Source organism: Schistocerca cancellata, chromosome 1 (genome assembly GCF_023864275.1).
Source record: "Schistocerca cancellata isolate TAMUIC-IGC-003103 chromosome 1, iqSchCanc2.1, whole genome shotgun sequence".
Taxonomy (NCBI): Eukaryota; Metazoa; Arthropoda; class Insecta; order Orthoptera; family Acrididae; genus Schistocerca; species Schistocerca cancellata.
In genome coordinates, this window is record NC_064626.1 from 64,178,107 (window position 1) to 64,197,779 (window position 19,673).

Genomic DNA, 19,673 nt, shown 5'->3' on the forward strand with positions numbered 1-19,673 from the left:
AGTCACTGACTGCACCCTAACTGAGTCTACTGCTGCCCACTGCAGCTGCATTTAAATAGTCCATCACGAGATGCTGGGTCCCCTCTGGTGGCGGAAGCACTGCTTGTTGCGCAGCCACCACCCGTGATGGTGCCAATCAGAGACACCTATCAATAGTGTGCAATAAAGAAAGAAGTACCTCGCATTGCACAATTTTAACCCCCTGTCCCACCATTTTGATGTAGGTTTTCTGGAGTTAACTTTGTCACCCAATCTGAATAAAACAAGTGTGCCACATAGAATGACCTAGACATTGGCAGGATGTACTGACAAGCATAGGTATTGTCCAGCTAAATTCATGTCCAGCCTTTGTTAGATTGTGCATAGAATAAGTTAGCCAGTATCAACACAGATAGCACCGTAGGAGAGATAACACTGGTAGTAGTGTGGGCTCTGGCCTGAACAAGCCCTGTGCGGTAGAGAAGAAGCAGTTCGATAGCTGAAGTCTATGCACAAGTGCATGTCTCTTGTAACTTACAAGCTACAGGTTCCAAGTCTGAAAATGGTAGTATTAACAGTTATGTTAGTACAATCAGTAATTCAACAAATAATATAGATTTTCAAAGTCAGTAGTTTCTGACAAGACTACTGAAAAAAGAAATGCCACATAGAAAAGAACAGGATCAACCAAAGCAAAATAAGTCCAAAATCGCACTGTCTGAAGGAAATCTCGTAAAACAAAAAAGGAGTAAATAATGTAGTATAACAAGCAATGTCACTCACTACTATATTGAAAATGAAAAATAAACCACAGGGGTCACATGAATATAGTGTCAGTCCTGTGACAAAGTGTTCAGTAATATTACCTAAAAATAAAAGTTTCTGTCCTTTTTCTGCATCCTTTGGAAGCAATAAAGCCTTGGAAAGCACTTGCATATCTGTTTTACCCCTCCTTTACTCTTCTTGTTGTGCAATTTGAATAGCTGGCAATTCCTGCAACTCTCTGAAGCACAGTTTTTAACGAGATTATTGCTTCCTCATTTGCCTCAAGACATTGTGTACAATGACACATCCCTGATTATGAAGAGCTTTTCCTGCATGCATGGTGCTTGAAGACTGTGGTTCCATGTTATTTAGCGAAGAGACAGCAACAAGAACATTCAAAGTGTGTAGGTCAGCAGGTGACGGGCAACTGTGGCGACCGCCCCTAAGAAAAACGAACATTCGGGACAAAATGCATTTCTGTGCAAGTTCCACTTTATATTACGCAAGCTGTACCTCACTCGTTTTGATGTAAATAGTTTAGTTTGATATTTCAGAAACATAAATGCACATCTTTTCGATGCATTATTGTGTTAATTTAATATTGTTTCTTTTCATGATGAAAATCTAGTTTCATATAACTAATCATCATTATACTAAACATCTTTATTTATATATTGTGATGCAATCACTTTTGAGTGAGTCCATTAACTTGTTTCAGTCATCTGTTTTATGTACGCAATCATTTACCCGTACCTGATGTTGACCCGTCAACTTATGAGTTAGAGGTCGAAGGTCTTGATGCTAAAGGTTTGGTGCTATCACTTGATGAGTTGAAGACCAAGTTTCCAAAACATACTGTGACAGCTGCTGTGCAGTGTGCTGGAAATCGACGAAGTGAGATGGCTAAGGTAATAAGTAGTGTTTCAAATGTAATGTTACTACATGTCTTTGATGTGCAGACATTGGTTAAGCTCTGTGTTGTTTATTTGCAGGTGAAAGCAATAAGAGGTCTGTCATGGGGACAGGCAGCTATAGGTAATGCAGTATGGTCTGGTGCAAAACTTGCTGATGTTCTGAAGGCTGCTGGATATAAAGACAATCATCCGAAGGCACAGCATGTACAGGTGAATATATTGGTAACTAGCTTAGTTCCTGCTGCTTCACTTGCATAGACTACACGGTCTGCACAGGTTTTTTTTCTTTAGTCAAAATTGCAAAAAATTCTACACTTTTCATGCTAAGGCAGGCCCCAGTAGCATGGACTTTTCCAAATGCACATCTGACCAAAAGTCCAAGATTTTTTTAATCGTGCCTCCTACCATCTTGAGGTGATATTTCCACAGGAAATTTCATTCCGCATCACATATTTCTTTATACCCAACTGAGAAGTAAAGTAGGAATTTTCATTGATGTAGCTTTTTCCTAAACCTCTCCAGTCCTTTTCTTCGCCTTTCTTCCTTCCTTTCCCACCATTCTGCAAGGAGAAGGAGCCACTGCCTCTGAAAGCTTGCATATGCAAAACCTTTCTTATATGTGTGTTCTCCTGCTGCCACTTGGTGACCAGATTTTTTTATCTATCCATTTCCATTATATTGCCAAAAACTGATTTTTTTGCCTTTGTTTGATGCACAGTACAATAGCAAGCCCATTATTATGGAAGGGAAAATGAGTCACAAATGAATAAAGCCCATGCTCTGTAACTGAATGTCTGTTGTCACACTTTCTAAAGAGATAGTGGTAACTGCTGTAGTATTATCTTACTGCGATCAGCCACATAATGCTAAAAGAGAAGCTTTGGAGAATCACTGGGAACTTATGCAGAATTCTGCAGTGAATATAAACTCTGTCTTCCAGATTTCAAGGAGGAAGGGGAGGGGGGCAAGTTATCCCCCCTCTCCCCCCCCCCCCCCACACGCACACACACACATACACACACACTCACTCTTATGGATGCTTAGGCACACGCACCAAAAGCATTAGTAGCCATTAACCAGAGTTCAGTGTGTGTGTCATCTGTAACACACAGCATACCCAACTGATATTCCAGTTCCTCCCATTTCCAGCACATCATGTCCTCATTAATGTTTGAATTGCAACTCTGATGCAAGCTTGCAGTTCTTGTATGTCCCAAATTCACAAAAGCTGCCCATTGGGGCAGGAAATGGGCCCTCTCCTGCCAATCAAGTCACCTGGAACTGTGTCGTCCAGAGCCTTCCTCATGATTCAGGCCCAGTGAGAAGTGGCACCATCCTGAAAAGCATGGTGTCAGTTTGCAGTTATTCAATCTGGAAAATGCAAATTATTCGAATGTGTCCATATTACTGACACTTCCGCAAAGAAAAGCATTCGCATCACATGGTCCTGAAGCAGGTCACACCACTTATTTATCTCTGGACTGTCGTGTACAATTTCAACGATAAAATGGGAGTTTTCGGAGCCCCAGATCCTCATGTTGTGTCAGTTTGTCAATGCAATGCAGGATCTCAATCGCAAATGCTTTGCACTTTGGTCTGTCACCAAGTTGAAGCAACACACTGAAGCTGCACGTTGTAGGCATGAAGCTCCGGTCTCTTGTTTAGCACCCTATGAATTGTGGTTGGTGGTACCTGCAACTGTCGAGACACTTGATAAATTGATTTGGTTGGACTCCAGATAAACGCTTGTTGCATCTGTTCCACATCTATATTACTCACACTCAGATGTCCAAAACTTATACTCTTCATGTCACTTTCAGAATCCTTGAACCTTGTGTGCCATTGTCTTTGAATGGAAGACACAGAGTTGTTATTACTAGGAGTTTAGCAGAGTGAGACCTGGTTCTGCAGTTTTCTGATGGAATGGGATGAGCTGTCAATGGAAGATATGTCTTGTTCCTCAAATGAATGCTGTAGCTCACATGAAATTGTGGTGTCACCGCCAGACACCACACTAGCTAGGTGGTAGCCTTTAAATCGGCCGCGGTCCGTTAGTATATGTCGGACCTGCATGTCACTACTATCAGTGATTGCAGACCGAGCGCCGCCACACGGCAGGTCTAGAGAGACGTCCTAGCTCTCGCCCCAGTTGTACAGCCAACTTTGCTAGCGATGGTTCACTGACAAATTACACTCTCATTTGCCGAGACGATAGTTAGCATAGCCTTCAGCTATGTCATTTGCTACGACCTAGCAAGGTGCCATTATCATTTGCTATTTATCTTGTGATGCATGTACCGTCAGACCGATGTTCACCAATCATGGATTAAAGTTAAGTATTCCAGAAGCTACATACCTTTATTACTAAACTCAACTCCTATAACTGTTCCAGACCTCACGCCAGCCTGCGTGAGCTTAAACGCGTGCCTTTCGGCTACCAATCATAGTGGCTTGGCTGTGTTGCCAAGTCACAACAGAAACTTTGTGAACTTTATCAATTGTGAGAACCTCCTCTAGGGCTGGATTGTCCATTTGTAGTGCTTGTGAAAGTTTCCTAGTCTGTAGCGAAGGGAATGATAACGTCTCGCACAAGAGACTGCATACGATTGATTGCAATTAAATGTAGTACACATAAAATGGCATTTTCTGGAAAGACCTTGAAGTTCAGCTGCCCATGTTGCCTATGACTGATTAATGCATTTATGGTATTGAAAATTTTCTAATATTGTTTACATGACACTTCTGTTCATGATATAAAGACAGTAACTTACAAATTTCTGAACATTCTAATTTCTGGGCCTATGAAGGACCTGCATTTATGAAGCAAATTCAACAAGTTATGATTAGTAGACAGAAAACATGCACGTTACAATGCCACATCAGAAGTTGTAGGAATGGAGAGGCCCCTATTATAGCTGCCCCATTCCTCAGTGTCTGCCCTGGAAAGGTGGAAATGGCTACAGCTGGTGTACCAACTTTGGTGCTTGAAGCAGGAGTTGGTGCATTAGGTGGGCATATGAGTCTATCCACTGTTCCAAGCAAGCCTATTCTTGTTGAACTTGTTGCTGTTGCAGAATTAATTGTTGCTGCCAAAGTTTAAGAAATTCTGGGGCCATGTTTGCCTTACTGTGGTCTGGGTTCAAGTCCTGTGACCTTGAACTATGACCAGCATCCTCCTTGCCCCTTTTGTAAATGCTTGTTCAGTTCTCATGTACCAACATGCACAGCTCTTATCAGTAACCAATGGAACAACCACAGAACAAGTTACAGTTCACAAAAATCTGAACAAGCTCTGTTGGCACGAGTGAGCAAAGTAGTGGTGGTAGAAAGATACCAGAAGGCCTGTAAGGCCTCACAAAGTCATTATCTGCATGGCAATAAATAATCTGATAGCAATCCTCAGTCCAGTCAAGCAGCAAGCAGCAAGGTTTCAATAGCATGTCACAAGGATGATGTGAACTGTCCTCACTCAGTGAACAGTATAACTGTAGAGCCACCTGCCACTGGTTATAGGTGTATTCTGGCCTCTAGATAGTGTGACTAGCTAATTTGAAGGAAGTGCTGTTGTACCTTAGTTGGTGGGCCCCTAACCTCTTTGACTCATTTATGTTGGTGTTTTCCATTGCAGAATCAATATCATTATCTACAAGAGTAGACAGGTTCATTGTTAACCACACATTTAGCATCCCTAAGGTTTCATTGTGACCTTGAATAAATGTATAAGTATTCACAATACTGTGATGGCAGTGAATACCATTTCCTTTTCATATTATAAACTAAAAGCATAACAACTGAAACAGAAACCTTCAAGAAAAGGTAAAACTCTCCATTGAACAGTTACAATATGTCTGTGCAAGTTTTATTCTGCTGCGTATTGTATGTTGTTGTCATATATGGATGGTTCATTTGTTTCAAAATTGTAAAAACTGTAGAAAATTTAAATGAGTGGAAGTGAAATGAGGATGATAAGCAGTGAAGAGAAGAGGAGGCAAAAAGCTTTGGAAATGTGGTGTTATAGAAGAATACTGAAGATTAGACGTGTGGACTCAATAACTGGTGAAGAGGTATTGTATTGAAATGTGGAGGAAAGAGCTTTATGGCACAACCTGACAGAGAGAGGTATCAAGAAGTGTCAAGTTAGTTATCTAGGGAAGTGTGGAGGCTAAAAGTTGTAGAGGGAAACTAAAGCTTTGAAATATTTTGCAGTAGCTATGCGGAAATAGAGGAACTTGAACAGGATACACTGTCACGGAGGGCTGTGTCAGATCAGTCTTCAGACTGAAAATTGTTACAACTACCATCACTGATGGCATTACAGCATGTTGACTTGAGAGGATCACGAATAGAATGAATGCAAAGAGCTGAAAGCTGGAGTGTAAGGAGAAAAAGGGATCAGCTCTGGCTAGGCAGATACGTATCAAGGGGAAGAGAAGGAATGAGAAAGGAGGAATGGTAATGTGATGTCAGGATGGGAGAAGGGGGACAGGAAAGGAAGCTATAGGAAATAGTGAGAGCAAAGCGGTAGGAAGAAGTGGTTTATGGTTGTGTGGGTTTGAGGAGCTGGTGCTGGAGGGGGAGATCACATTGGTGTGTGTTTATAGGTACAAATTTCAGCAAATGTGTGGTAGAGTTTCTGGCTAGCGAGTGTGGTGTTGGGCGTTCGTGAGGGTAAACATCTGGTTAGTCTTCATACCCACGCTGTGTAGTAATTGCAGTGCAGCCAGTGTTTGGTGTGGCTGCTTTCACATATAGTCCTATTTGAATGGGCAGAGAATGCTTGTGACAGCACTGCTGACAGATGGACATATGGGGCATGTTTGGTATCTGTGTCAATCACAAAGTAAGACACATGAGGAGCAGAATCATGTGCAGGGGTGGCATTGGGATAGACCAAGATATTGTGCAAGTTGGATGAGCAACAGAGAACTACTTACAAGGGGAGGCCACGGCGTTTGGAATGCAGAATTACTGTAAACTTCGTACACTAGTAGTACTTCGTGAGGACAACAAAATGTGTAAGCAGTAGCGCGAACCTGTCAAGCGTTATTGAGAAAATCGCATGATAATTTCGGATGTCAAATATATACCTGTGCGTGGCCATTTTTACCATGAAGCAGCGGCAGCCAAGTGGTTAGCGTTCAAGCCCCGTAAATGCTGGGTCGATGGTTCGAGTCCTGTTCATCAGTTTTTTTTTATTTTTTTATTTCTAACACAGTTATTTTCTATACTATTTATATTAAAATTGATATAATGGGAAAAATATGTGTAATTGGATGAACTTTTATTAAATTTACCATGTTATTTGGCAGTCTACAAATTTTTATTATCACAAATAATATAATATTCATAACTAGTAAACGACCAAATGCATAAAGTGATACTCAAAATGAATGCTTGTCCGTGTCTTCAAAATTTTTCATATTTAATCGGAAGAGAATGAGAAATTGCTTCTCGTGAAGACGCTAGTAAAATACAGTTGATACTGCATGACCAATTATCAGCGCCGATATTTAAGGAAACGCTGCGTTATGCATTGTTTGCTTCCAAATTATCGTCTGAAAGAGAAGTTTTTGAAAATGTTTACGAGGTTTGTTTTTCCATGGAAAACCTCAAAAGACCTTGCATATGTGGAAACATAGCATTTATTCAATGCAGCTGGTGCCGTTTAACCTTATGTTTTCCATGTTTTTACAAAAAATACCATCGTGCAATTTGTACTCGTAATCTCAAAAGTGACAATTAATTGTACATCTTTCGAAAGCCGTCTGTGCCAGTCAAAACTTGGAGGTAACAAGTCGTTTCGGGCTCCTTCCAGGTATAAGGTACTTCTCAAATCATGGCCAAGCATACATTTTCAGTATCACTTACTAGTCGATAGTTATGAATATTATATTATTTGTGATAATAAAAATTTGTAGTCTGCCAAATAACATTGTAAATTTAATAAAAGTTCATCCGATTACACATATTTTTCCCATTATATCAATTGTAATATAAATAGTAAAGAAAACGACTGTGTTAGAAATAAAAAAAGCTGATAAATGGAACTCGATCCATCGATCCAGCGATTAGGGTCTTGGACGCTAACCTCTCAGCTGCCGCTGCTTCATGGTAAAAATGGCCACGCACAGGTATATATTTGATGACCGAAATTATCTTACAATTTTCTCAATAACACTTGAGAAGTACACGCTACTGCTTACACATTTTGTTGTCCTCATGGAGTACTACTAGTGTATGAAATTTACAGTAAATCCACATTCCAATCGTCGTGGCCTCCCCTTGTTAGTGGATGAGGAAGGATTTTGTACAGGATATCCCCTATCTCAGGCATGTGTAGATGGTCAAAGCTTTGTTGAAGGATGTGGTTGAATTTTTCCAGGCTTGTGCGGTGATAAGCTGGTTCTTAGTGGTGACAGCTTTATTGATGTAATGAGATGAAAAGTGCAGGGTATTGCTGGTTTAATTAGATGAATAATGCAGGTGATTTGTTTCTTGTCTAGTTAGGAAAAATATTGTGTATCTGAAAAAGATTTTAAAAAGTTATCAGCATGTTTGTAGAGCTTCTTTATACATTAAATGTGGTGACCGTGGGCACCAAAACCATAGGAAAGGGACTGATTGGCCTTTACTAGATGACAGCTGTCAAACTGGTTGAGAGTTGGCAGTTTTGCATCTTTGATACCCATGAGGTCTGTTCCTAGATGCTGATTTACACCTCCAAATGATTCCATAAAGGGCTTTGTCCATTATTTTTAGCCTGACGAGGACCTCTGGTTCCGAGGATAAGTTTGCATTATTTATCTTTGTATTTTTTAGTGATTTGAATTACTATATTATAATTTTGTCTCCAAAAGTCAATTAGTGATGTTACAGACTCTAACTGGAAACACTATAAGAAAAGCAGTGTGCTTTCACCTTACTCTAAAAGTTATGAGTATGCACATTTCAATAGAAGTCAAGAAACATATTACATTGCCCAACATGAATCTGTTCTCATGAACACAACAGTAAAATTACAGAGATCTGGGCTTGTATGAGTATTACCAATAATTTTTCCTTGCACACAAATCCACCAATGGAATAGAAATAGGTATAAATAACTTTGTGCCATCCGTCAGACACCGTGTAGTGGGCTGAAGAATACAAATGTGATTGTAGGTGTGGATAGTATCCTTATCAATGCAGAAGAATTACTTGCTTCACAGTGGTTTGCAGACTGTGGATGTAAATCTATATTTGGCAAAATGACAGAATTGCAATAAAGATTTTCATATGTTTTAGCAGATCATATTGAGAATATGCAATTGCAATAGAAGATTTTAGTTTATGTGGATGTACAATGGTGAACTGATTGTTGTTCAGTGAAATGTTAGTCTTATGGCACTTTCATGTGAGAGAGACTGAAATGGATCAAGGTAATTACTTAGATGCATTGTTTCTTGACCTCCAAGAAGTATTTGACACTGTACCACACTAATGCTTCGTCATTTGAGATAATCAGACAAAATCTGTGACTGGATAGAGGTTTTTTGATAGGGATGCAGCTGTGAAGGTATTAAGCAGCCATTGTTCTCAGGCTCCATACATGAATGGAATGCGGAAAAAGTGTAGTATAACATGCAATGGAAGTATCCTTTGCCATGCTTTTTCACTCTGCAGCTGTGTATGTACTGTTTTAAAGATTCCTGGCGAATTAAAACTGTGTGCCAGACCAGGACTCAAAACCAGAAATGCTCTTACTTATTAAGCTATCTGGGCGCAACTGTGGAGCTTCTGTGAAGTGTGGAATGTAGGAGAGAAGTACTAGCAGAAGTGAAGCTGTGAGTGTAGTTTTGAGAGTTGTGCTTCAGTAGTTTGGTTGGTAAGAGCATTGCACACAAAATGCCAGGTTTTGAGTTCTTGTCCTGGTCTGGCACGCAGTTTTACTCTGAAAGGAATTTCCAGATCCACAATGTGATAAATTAGACACATAAATTTCTATAAGGAAATTTACAAGCCCTCACCCATTACTATACCTGCTTGTGTTTATGTACATGAGTAGGCTTTCCATAATGAAGAGAAGGAAATGTTCCTACAAAAGCTTCAGTTTTAATTAATGTTTCATAATCAGTAATATTTTTGTTTTAGTTTTATGCTACTTATCTTTGCTGTGATTTGAAAATTACTATTTCTTCATGTTTATTTTATATAATGAAAGTGATTTGAATCTATATTATGACTTCTATCTATTTTTCCTGTCTTCCTCTTCTCCTTTTTCTTTTTGTTCTTCCTGTACGTAGGAATTCAACAGAATTTCATTGCTGAGAAATATTTCAGTTTGAAGGTCTTGATACAGATGTTTCGAATATGCCATATGGAGCATCAGTACCTTTTGAAAAAGCCATTGATCCTAGAAATGATGTTCTCCTGGCTTATGAAATGAATGGAGAGCCTTTATCAAGAGACCATGGATTTCCTGTCAGAGTTATTGTTCCTGGGGTGATTGGAGCACGGCAAGTGAAGTGGCTGGGTAACTATTGATATTTTGTTATACCATTATTTCATTTAAATTTTTTTTCGATTCATGCAGCAAATCTTAAGTCAATACCTGAAACAGTGTTATGCCTTCTATGTAATTAATTTATTTGTTCATTCATTCATTCATTCATTCTTGCGTAGACCTATATTTTTGCTGAATCCTATGTTGTTATACTTATTTGCATTAATGTAGATCACTGGATATCAAAATCAGGCTGGCTTGACTATAGCAGAACTGTCAATGAAATCAAACATTGTAAGAACCATGATTGGATACAAATAAATAAACACATGTCAAAATAAATATTCACCAAGTAGAAGATACATGGACCAGCAGACATGCACACAGACAAGGATGATAACTAGTTAAGCATTTGAATGAAGTTCATGTATCCTGTGTGTGAGTGTGTAAGAACTTCAGCTAAAAGTGTAGCAAGTTATCATCCATTTATATGTGCATGTCTTGGGCTCCATATCGTTTTTGTTCGATGAGTGACAGGTCAGCGCCCGTATCTTCTATTTATTCCTACCAAAATTTATGTGTGCTGGATGAAACCTGAAGCAGAATGTTCTGAAATATCTAATGAGACATAGACTGTATGTAAAAAAATGGATTAGTCAAACAATGGACACTCAAGGTCAGAATATCAACAATATAAGGAAAACATAGATCACTAATTACCATAAAGATGACACTTTAAGTAATAGACAGGTACAATGGAAACATGCTTACACAATAGCTTTCAGCCAAAGCCTTCAACAGAAAAGAGAACACACACACACATTCATTCACACAAGCATGCACACCTCATACACCCATGACTATTATCTCCAGCAGTTTGGACCAGAATGCAACTGTCACATAGAATGGAACTAGCAATCTGGAGGGGAGAAAAGGTGAAGGGATAGCAGAGTATGGGCGAGGGGACAGAAGAGTACTGTCCGGCAGAACGTGCAGGGACTAAACTGCCAACAGGGTCATCATCGGGAGGTTGTTGGGCAGGGAGCTGGGGATGGTTGGGGTTGGGGGAGGGAAATGGGGAATGAAAAGGAGGAGGAGTGGGGAAGGGGAAAGATGGGTGGGTGCATTGCCAGAGGGTGGCACACAAAGAGGATGAGCAACGAGAATAGGGAGGAGGTCATAGGACAAAGGAGGTGGAAACTGTTGGGGGGATGGTGTGGCGACGGTAGTTTCCATCAGTTGAGGTAGGGATGATTTTGGAAATGGAGAATGTGTTGTAAAGATAATTCCTGTCTGCGCAGTTCAGAAAATCTGGTGGTGGAGGGGAGGATCCAGATGACTCGAGCCAGGAAGGGCAACAAAACGAGGATAGAATATCATTGATGTTCCGCTGTGCTGTAAGGGTACCATGGATGACAACCAAACAGCACCTACCTTGAAGAGAAATGGCATGCCAGACCACCATTCCTGGTTGTTGGCTTTATGATAGGCAACAGTGAGGTTGATATCCCACTACTGTCTAGGGTGTCTCCAGATATGTCTTCGCTGACCATCGGGGCTCAGCTTGAAGCAGAACCCATCACTTAAGACAATTTCACTCCAGTCAATGAGATTCCAAGTTGAAGATGTGTCTGAATATGCTCCAGACAGCAATGGGATGCCAACCTGACTGTCGCCTGCCATACAGCCCAACAGTCAGGAATGATGGTATGGAGTGCCATTTCTTTTCATAGCGGTACTCCTTTGGTTGTTATCTGCGTCACCCTTACAGCAAAGCGGTACATTGACAATATTCTATGCCCCATTTTGTTGCCATTCATGGCAGGCTATCCTGAGCTTAAATGTCAGTAAGATAATGCCCACCCACACAAGGTGAGATTTTCTACTTTTTGTCTTCGTGCTTACCAAACTCTACCTTGGCCTGCAAGACTGTTGGATCTCTCCCCACTTGAGAATGTTTGAGGCATTATGAGCAGGGCACTCCAACTATATTGGGATTTTGACTATTTAACATTTTAGTTGGACAAAATTTGGCACAGTATCCCTCAGGAGGACATACAACAATCCTATCAATCAATGCCAAGCCGAATAACAGCCTGCATAAGGGCAAGAGGTGGACCAACATACTGTTGACATGCTCAGATTGTGAAGCCCTTTCTCTTGAATAAAACATTGATTTTTTTTCCAGAATTGTAACAATTTTTTTGTCGGTACATGTAAATTACAGCTACCAATTTCCATCCCATTTGGATAATTCCTTTGTGGGACATCTTCTTCTTCTTATTCTTCTTTTTCTTTTTTCTTCTTTCAATGGATTAAGAGAAAACAATACATTTTACTCATAATTGCATATGCCAACAATGTTCCACATTTTTCAATGACAGTAATATTCTAAGAGTTCTAATATGATAGAAGACTGCCTGGAGTAATACAGCTTTCAAACTAAGCTTGGAGAAGTCTATGAAAGCCTTCAATCAGATGGATCACGATTCAGATTCAAATATTTCATCAAGCCATAATGTTGCAGGAAACAGCAAGATTGTTTCCCTTGAATGAGAAAAAAAGGAGGTATCGGATCCCTATGACAACATCTTCCTCACATTGGAGAAGATTCCAGTGCTTCTCATTCAGCAAATCAGGGTCTCAAACGAGGTCACTGCTTTATTGAATCTGCGAGGTTTGTGTCCTTTTTCATCAAAATCGGGCTCAAGGGATGTGGAAAGCTCAATGGGTACTACTTCTTCCACATTGTCTTCATCATGTACTTGAAGCTCATAAGTTTGGGTTCTTCATCATGTACTTGAAGCTCATAAGTTTGGGGTGGAGTAGGAACTAGTAACCTATCTACTGGTCCTCTCTTCTTCATCGGCAACCTTGTCTTTGTACATGGAGTCAAACAAAAAAAGCAGTTATCTGTGTGGTTTCTAGGTTTCTGCCAAATCATAGAGACAGTGAAAGCCGTTTTTTTTTTTTTTATAGCTATTTTCATTGTATAGCGGAACAAGAGTTGTAACTTGTATACAGAGCCCTTGACTTACCATGGTCACCACATCAGACTCTGTTATTGTGACGAAAATGTTATTTCGCAGAAAATGCAACAAACATGTTCACTGAAATAACACATTTTCATTGTGTTTTGATTCAAAAAATTGTTAACTTCAGGAACACGTGAAAACCAGAGATATTGCACTAATTACAACACAAACGATATGAAACTCACAGTCATAGCAACAGTAATATCGTTTATAGTCTACAAACATCTGGAGAATGTTGTGTTTCGTGATTTAACAGGTGTGGCAACCCCAAAAATGTAATTACCACCGAACCAAAAACGTAGATTGGGAAAAAATGACATGTCATTGCACCATCAAAGCACAAGCTATTCAGTCAATTTTTATGGAAATTTTTTAATTCAGCAGATGGAAGCACATAAGAACAATTTATTTTTGAAGCTGAAACATTTTCACTGTTGGGCAGTTTTATAAGAGTCAACAAATCTAATTAGCTTAGAAGAGTTTTGATGCTTGCAGCACAGATAACACTAATTACTATCCTACTTATAAAATTAATGGACATTATTTAATTTATATGCAACAGACACAGAGGAATTGTGGGCAGAGCATGTACTTGTTGTGCATTGTGCTCCACATAAATATGTGCTGAGTTAGTTGGTTAAGGACAGGTAAGACTTGAATTGATTTTATAATAGCACAAATGCTGAGGAAAGTGAGATTCTTGCACTCTCAATCCGGAAATGGGTACATAATTGCTGAAACACAAAAGTTAGGAAGTTCTACTGTCATATGTTAGTGAAATATCTTTCTGAGAATCCTAGAAAATTCTGGTTGTATTTAAAACCACTAAATGAGTTGGAAGCTTCTATTCACTCACCATTGACTAGTCTGATGCAGAAATAGAAGATGGGAAAAGAAAAGATAGTCTTACATCTTGCATTTAAAGAATCATTGATGAGGGAACATTCCACAGAGCTACCATCCTTAGGCTGCCACACAAACTGTCAGGTGAATGGCATAGAAATAAGGATAGCTAATGTTGAATAGCACCTGAGCCAGTTGAAAATGAATAAGACCACAGGTGCTGCTGGAATTTCAGTCTGGTTTTACAGAGAATACTTTGTGGCATTGGCCCCTTTCTTTGATTGCATTTATTGTGGACCAATTGTGAAAAGTCCTGAGTTATTGGGAAGAAGCACATACTACTCCATAAATAAGAAGAAGGGAAATCATCTATGAGCACAATTATGGACCAATATTGTTAACTGCTGCAGGATCTTTGCACATATCTAAGCTTGAATATAATTAGTTTCCTAAAGAGATACAAGCTTCTATTAATAAATCAGCATGGATTTATAAAACATTACTTGTGTGGAACTTGCATTATATCATGGATGGATGCAGACAAACAGGAAGATTCTATATTAAAAAATTCAGTATCCAAAATATCGGGAAATCATTCACAATGTTGATCATTTACAAAGGTCAGTGCGTACTGAATAGGTTCTTATGTATGTGACTGACTTGAAGACTTTTCAAGTAATGAGTATGAGTCAGATTCAAAGGTAATGTCAGGAATGCTGCAGGGGAGTGTGATGTACTATTCGTGATCTCCACGTATATAAATGATTCGAGAGAGTTTGCTGTTGATGCTGTTCTGTATGGGAAAGTGTCTTCATTGAGTGATGGTAGAGGCATTCAGGTTGACCTTGACAGAATTTGTATTTGGTGTGAAAATTGGCAGCTTGCTTGAAGTGTGAATAAATGTATGTTAATGCAGATAGGGATGAGAAACATTTCTGAAATGTTTTAATGCAGTATCAGTGATATGTCTGGCCCAAATTTTGTTGGATTCTATCCATATAGGCTGGGCAGTGGTATTCCTAAACAAGCCTGCCGAGAACCTGTCCCCAATTAGTCTAATGCCATAGCTACCGGACTTCCAAGAGAGAGAAAGAAGGACAGAGAGAAAGACACGTTGTCTTGAATTTGCTTAAGATGGATCTCAGCTTTCCAGGAAATTATACAAAAATTATGAATTGGAAGGTATTCATTGTGTTCCATGTAGAATGAGAGAAGCTCGTCAAGTTGAAAAATTGCAAGAGACTGCCGTGGACTTGAGTACCATATTTGTTGCTTGCCAGTATGACATAGCCTCGACTGTTTATTCAGCTGTTGGAGGCTGAAGTGGAACTAATGGTTCCTCCTCCATCTGCTTAGCTCTTAGGCATTTCCTTTTATGATTTAGTCCAAATGCATGTGCGTATCGTGCTAGGCCAGATTTACGTCAGTCCTGTGTATCTACCACACATACTCTGTTAGTCATTTAGCTAGCTGTGTTGGATTGAACACACACTGCTCTCCACTAACCACTGCCTCAGGCAGTGTTCTATCTCATGCTTACTCAATTCAGAGCTGAAACTCCACTAAAGCTGCTTGAAAACAGCACCATATCAAGAAAAGTATACATTTGTTCAGGCTGTTGGAGTCACTTTGTATATTGTTGTATGTATCATCTAACTCACACACAGCTTTTATTGTTAAGACATGGTATTCTTCCTCACATTAAATGAAGACTATATCTATAGAGGTTCATGCAAAAGTAAGACCTATACATTGTACCAAAAACCAGATAGGATTACCGTAGGTCCTTACTGTCAAAGTGAGTGTTTTAGTAATTTTCTGGAAATCTTGTAGAAGACCAATTTCTGTGTACCCTCACCATACAGATTAGTCATCTCTGCTGATAATCACATGGTAAAAGTTACTTTCACCATATCATCATTATGAAAGCATCCTTATCTTTTGCCCCACTCCCAAATTTAGCCATGCTGTGCTTGTCAAATATGGTGGAAGCACTTTTTCACCACAAACCCTCCCAATCAGACTCAATCCAAAACCAATATTGAATGCAGACTGACTCAGTTTACTCCACCACTTAACTGTGATTCACTTCAGCTGTTCCCAAATCATGCCCTGTTAACTTTTCAGAATTTCCTAACATCAAACTCACATCTGCAGAAAGAACTGGAACCCACACTTAAAAAACTCATAAACATGTAAACACCACCCAGATCTGTTCTAACTGTCCAGCTGCTACGTAGAAGGCAGTACAATGAGTGAATTATGATTATGGGACATGTGATCGGCATGTTGTCAGTCCCTCCAGCTGTTATTACAAGTAGATGAATCCTAATGAAACTGCTGCTTTTTTATTTAAGCGGCTCCTCATTTGGCATCACACAGCTGAGTGAATTCCATTCTAGATCTCTACCTCCCAAAAATCCGAGGAAGTAATGTCACTCAAATCCTGTCCTGCACTGAAAGCAACAATGGTAACCATTTGGCTAAGGAGCTGGATATTGACCTTATAATCCTACTTGCTGATAAAGTCTCCACAGCTGTGGTTATGAAGAGGAGGGATTCCTTCAGCTGTCAGCTACATCTACATACAACCTCTCTCTCTCTCACACACGGTGTCCCTCCCTCCATACTCTTACCTTATAAATGATTTCTAATTAGCTTATAAATGATTTCTAAAGCACATAAACGCAACCACCCTGGATACTACATTGTGGCCAGTTACTGCACCCCCACAGAGATAGTTTTCGTCCTTGTGGACCTGTACCTGCAGCCTATAACCTACAACCTACACTCTTGTATAAAACACACCAAAGACTTCCTCCACTGACTCTCCACATTTCCTGTTCCTTTATGACCCAACCCCCAGGGGCTCATGGTTCTTTCATTATTTCGCGCATGGCGGCCCCGAGCTATTGCAGCCCATTCTTCCTCCCGAACTGCATTTCCTTCCCCATTCCCCTCTGTCCCACCCTTGCTCCTTGCCTTCTGCCCCCTCCTCCTCCTCTCTCAGTGTTCTTACTTACATCAGCCTGGTTATCCATCTTGTTTCCTGTATACCTTGTGGTATTGTACCCCTTGTTCATCCTTCCTTTTTGGTATTTTTTGCCCCCCTTTGGTGTTTGATCTCCACTTCTAAATTTCTGTCCATTGTATGAGTCATTTGGAGATGAACTCCCTCCCTAGCATCTATGGTGTGGATAGCTTTCCCTCTTCCTTCCCCGCTGTAGCCCCCCTCCATCCCACTAGGTCACTAGCATGTGTTGCCAGTCCGTGTGGTGAGGTGTTATGAACCCATCTGGCTGAACCCCCTGATAACACAGGGATCACACTTCTGATACTTGAGCTGCTGCCTACAATGTATACCTAAGAGTGGTTGCTTGTTATTCTGGAGTATCGGCACTCTGGGCAATGGCCGCTGTGCCAGGTGGCCTTTGCTATGGCTGGGTGGTATCCATGGGGAGAGCCCCTTATCGGTGTCCAGGATGATATCAGGGTGAGTGTATTGCATATGAAACATATTAAGCTCCAAAAAACTGGCCATTCTTCTACAGCCATATCTTCAGTTGGTAAATGGATCATTTAATGCTACTCCTTCTGACCCTGTCCCCTCCCTTTCCCTGGCTATGCCCTAGGAGGAGGGCCAGGCTCACTGGCTTGGGGTAAAACACTTTTCCTGTTACCTGATCTGCATTAGGACAAACAGGGACACATTCACTGCCACAAAGCCATTATTTTTTGTGGAAAATATTGAAGATAAGTTTGGTGAAGTGGAGTCTCTCAGTAAGATGTGGTTAGGCTCACTTATGCTGCACAATCTGCAGCCTTTCATGCTTATGGTCATCTTGGTGACATCCCGATATCCATTACTCGTCACCAGTCTTTTAATGTGGTACAGGGCATCATTTTTCATAGGGATCTCATCCTTCAAACTGATGAGGAACTCTGGGCCAATCTGGAACAACAGGGTGCTTGTTTCGTTTGGCGTGTTCAGACAGGTCATAAAGACAATCGCACTGACACTGGTGCCTTTATTCTGGTATTTGAGGGAGGTACCCTCCCAGAGAAGGTCAAGGTTATAGTTACTGGTTTGATGTGGAGCTGTACGTTCTGCCACCCATTAGGTGTTTTCAGTGCTTGCATTTCGAGCATGTCTTCCTGATGTATGGCGGACCCTCTATGTGGTGACTGTGGCCACTCCATAAGAGGAGTCCCTGTGTTCCACCACCCGTGTCTGTTAATTGTCATGACCATCACTCTCCATGCTCACTGGATTGCCCGGCTTATAGGAAAGAAAAGAAGATACAGGAGTATAATTTCCTTGACCATTTATCTTATACTGAGGCTCGTCAGAAATACAACTGACTTCACCCTTTGTCGATCGCTTCTACATTTGCCTCTGTTATGTCCTTTCCCCCTCCTCCCTGTTCCTTGCACCATTCTCTCCCCCTTCTCCTCTCTGACTTCCCAGCAGTTCCCACACACACACACACACACACTCCCCTCCAAGTGCTGCTGCCCCTTAGTGGCCGGAGAAGTGTCAGTTCCAGATCTTGCAGAAGCCTATTCTCCCTCCATACCCTGCTCTCCTCGTCCTATGAAGAGGAGGAGGAGGGGGAGGAGGAGAAGAAGGAGAAGAAGAAGAAACATATGTCTCAGAACAAGACCTCCCCCACTGCCCCTCGAGGTGTCAACTCCCCCCCTCACAACTTGAGTGTGACCTCTTATTTATGGATGTCACTCCATCCTCGTTGGCGATGGATGGCGACCCAGCCTGCTTGCCTCCCATTTGGATACCCGCTCCATGCTTCTTCAGTGGAATTGTAATGGATGCTACCACCACTTCCCACAACTGCAATCCCTTATTGCCTTTTACTCAGCAGCTTGCGTTGTTCTCCAGGAATCTAATTTTGCTTTACTCACTCACCAACCCTTCACGGGTTCCATACTTTCTGTCAGGACCGGATCGACTTCCAGTGAAGTAGTGCCATCTGGGTCACTTGGACTCTGCTGTCACAGTTTGAAATCTATGTCTTCCTCCTGACAGGCCTCCTGCACCTGCTGCCCTAACTGACCTGCAGCAACTTCCCCCTCCCTTTCTCCTTTGTGAGGATTTTTAATACCCATCACCCTTTGTGAGGCAGAGCATTTTGATCTAGTCAGGGGCTCCTCATTGACCAATTTCTTGTGGATCACAAACTGTGCTTTCTTAATTATGGTTCCCCTACTCATTTTAGTTCCACAAGTGACACTGTCTCTTACATTGATCATTTACTTCTTCTTCTTTGATCCTTACACTGGTCACCTTACAATGACCTATCTGACAGAGACCACTTTACATTGATTCTCTCATTCCCATCCCACCTCCCAATGACCAAGTTACTCTGCTAGGCTTTCCATCATGCTGATTGGCCTCTATGTATCTGCAAGGTCCTGTTCACACTTTTTTTTGCCAGGTGGTATTGATGAAGTCTACATGATCTGTCCAAAAAGGTAATCTGAACTGCCAGAATTGCCGTTCCCCACTCGACGGACCCAGTTTGCCGACAGCCAGTTCCATGGTTTGCAGACAGCCAGTTCCATGGTGGAGAACAGCTATTGCTACCGCCATCTGTGATTGTCATTGTGCCTTGCAACATCTTAAGCATCACCCGTCCT

At 40.9% G+C, this 19,673-nt stretch overlaps 1 protein-coding gene across 1 annotated transcript in view; it reads left to right on the forward strand.

Moving 5' to 3' along the window:
• Window positions 1-19,673, forward strand: part of LOC126164976 (sulfite oxidase-like) — a 126,861-nt gene that overhangs the window by 97,004 nt on the left and 10,184 nt on the right. Inside the window, exons 5-7 of the mRNA XM_049920282.1 lie at window positions 1,463-1,652; window positions 1,737-1,868; window positions 9,978-10,170. Of these exons, the coding sequence (XP_049776239.1) occupies window positions 1,463-1,652; window positions 1,737-1,868; window positions 9,978-10,170 (515 nt within the window). The remainder of the gene's footprint in view (window positions 1-1,462; window positions 1,653-1,736; window positions 1,869-9,977; window positions 10,171-19,673) is intronic.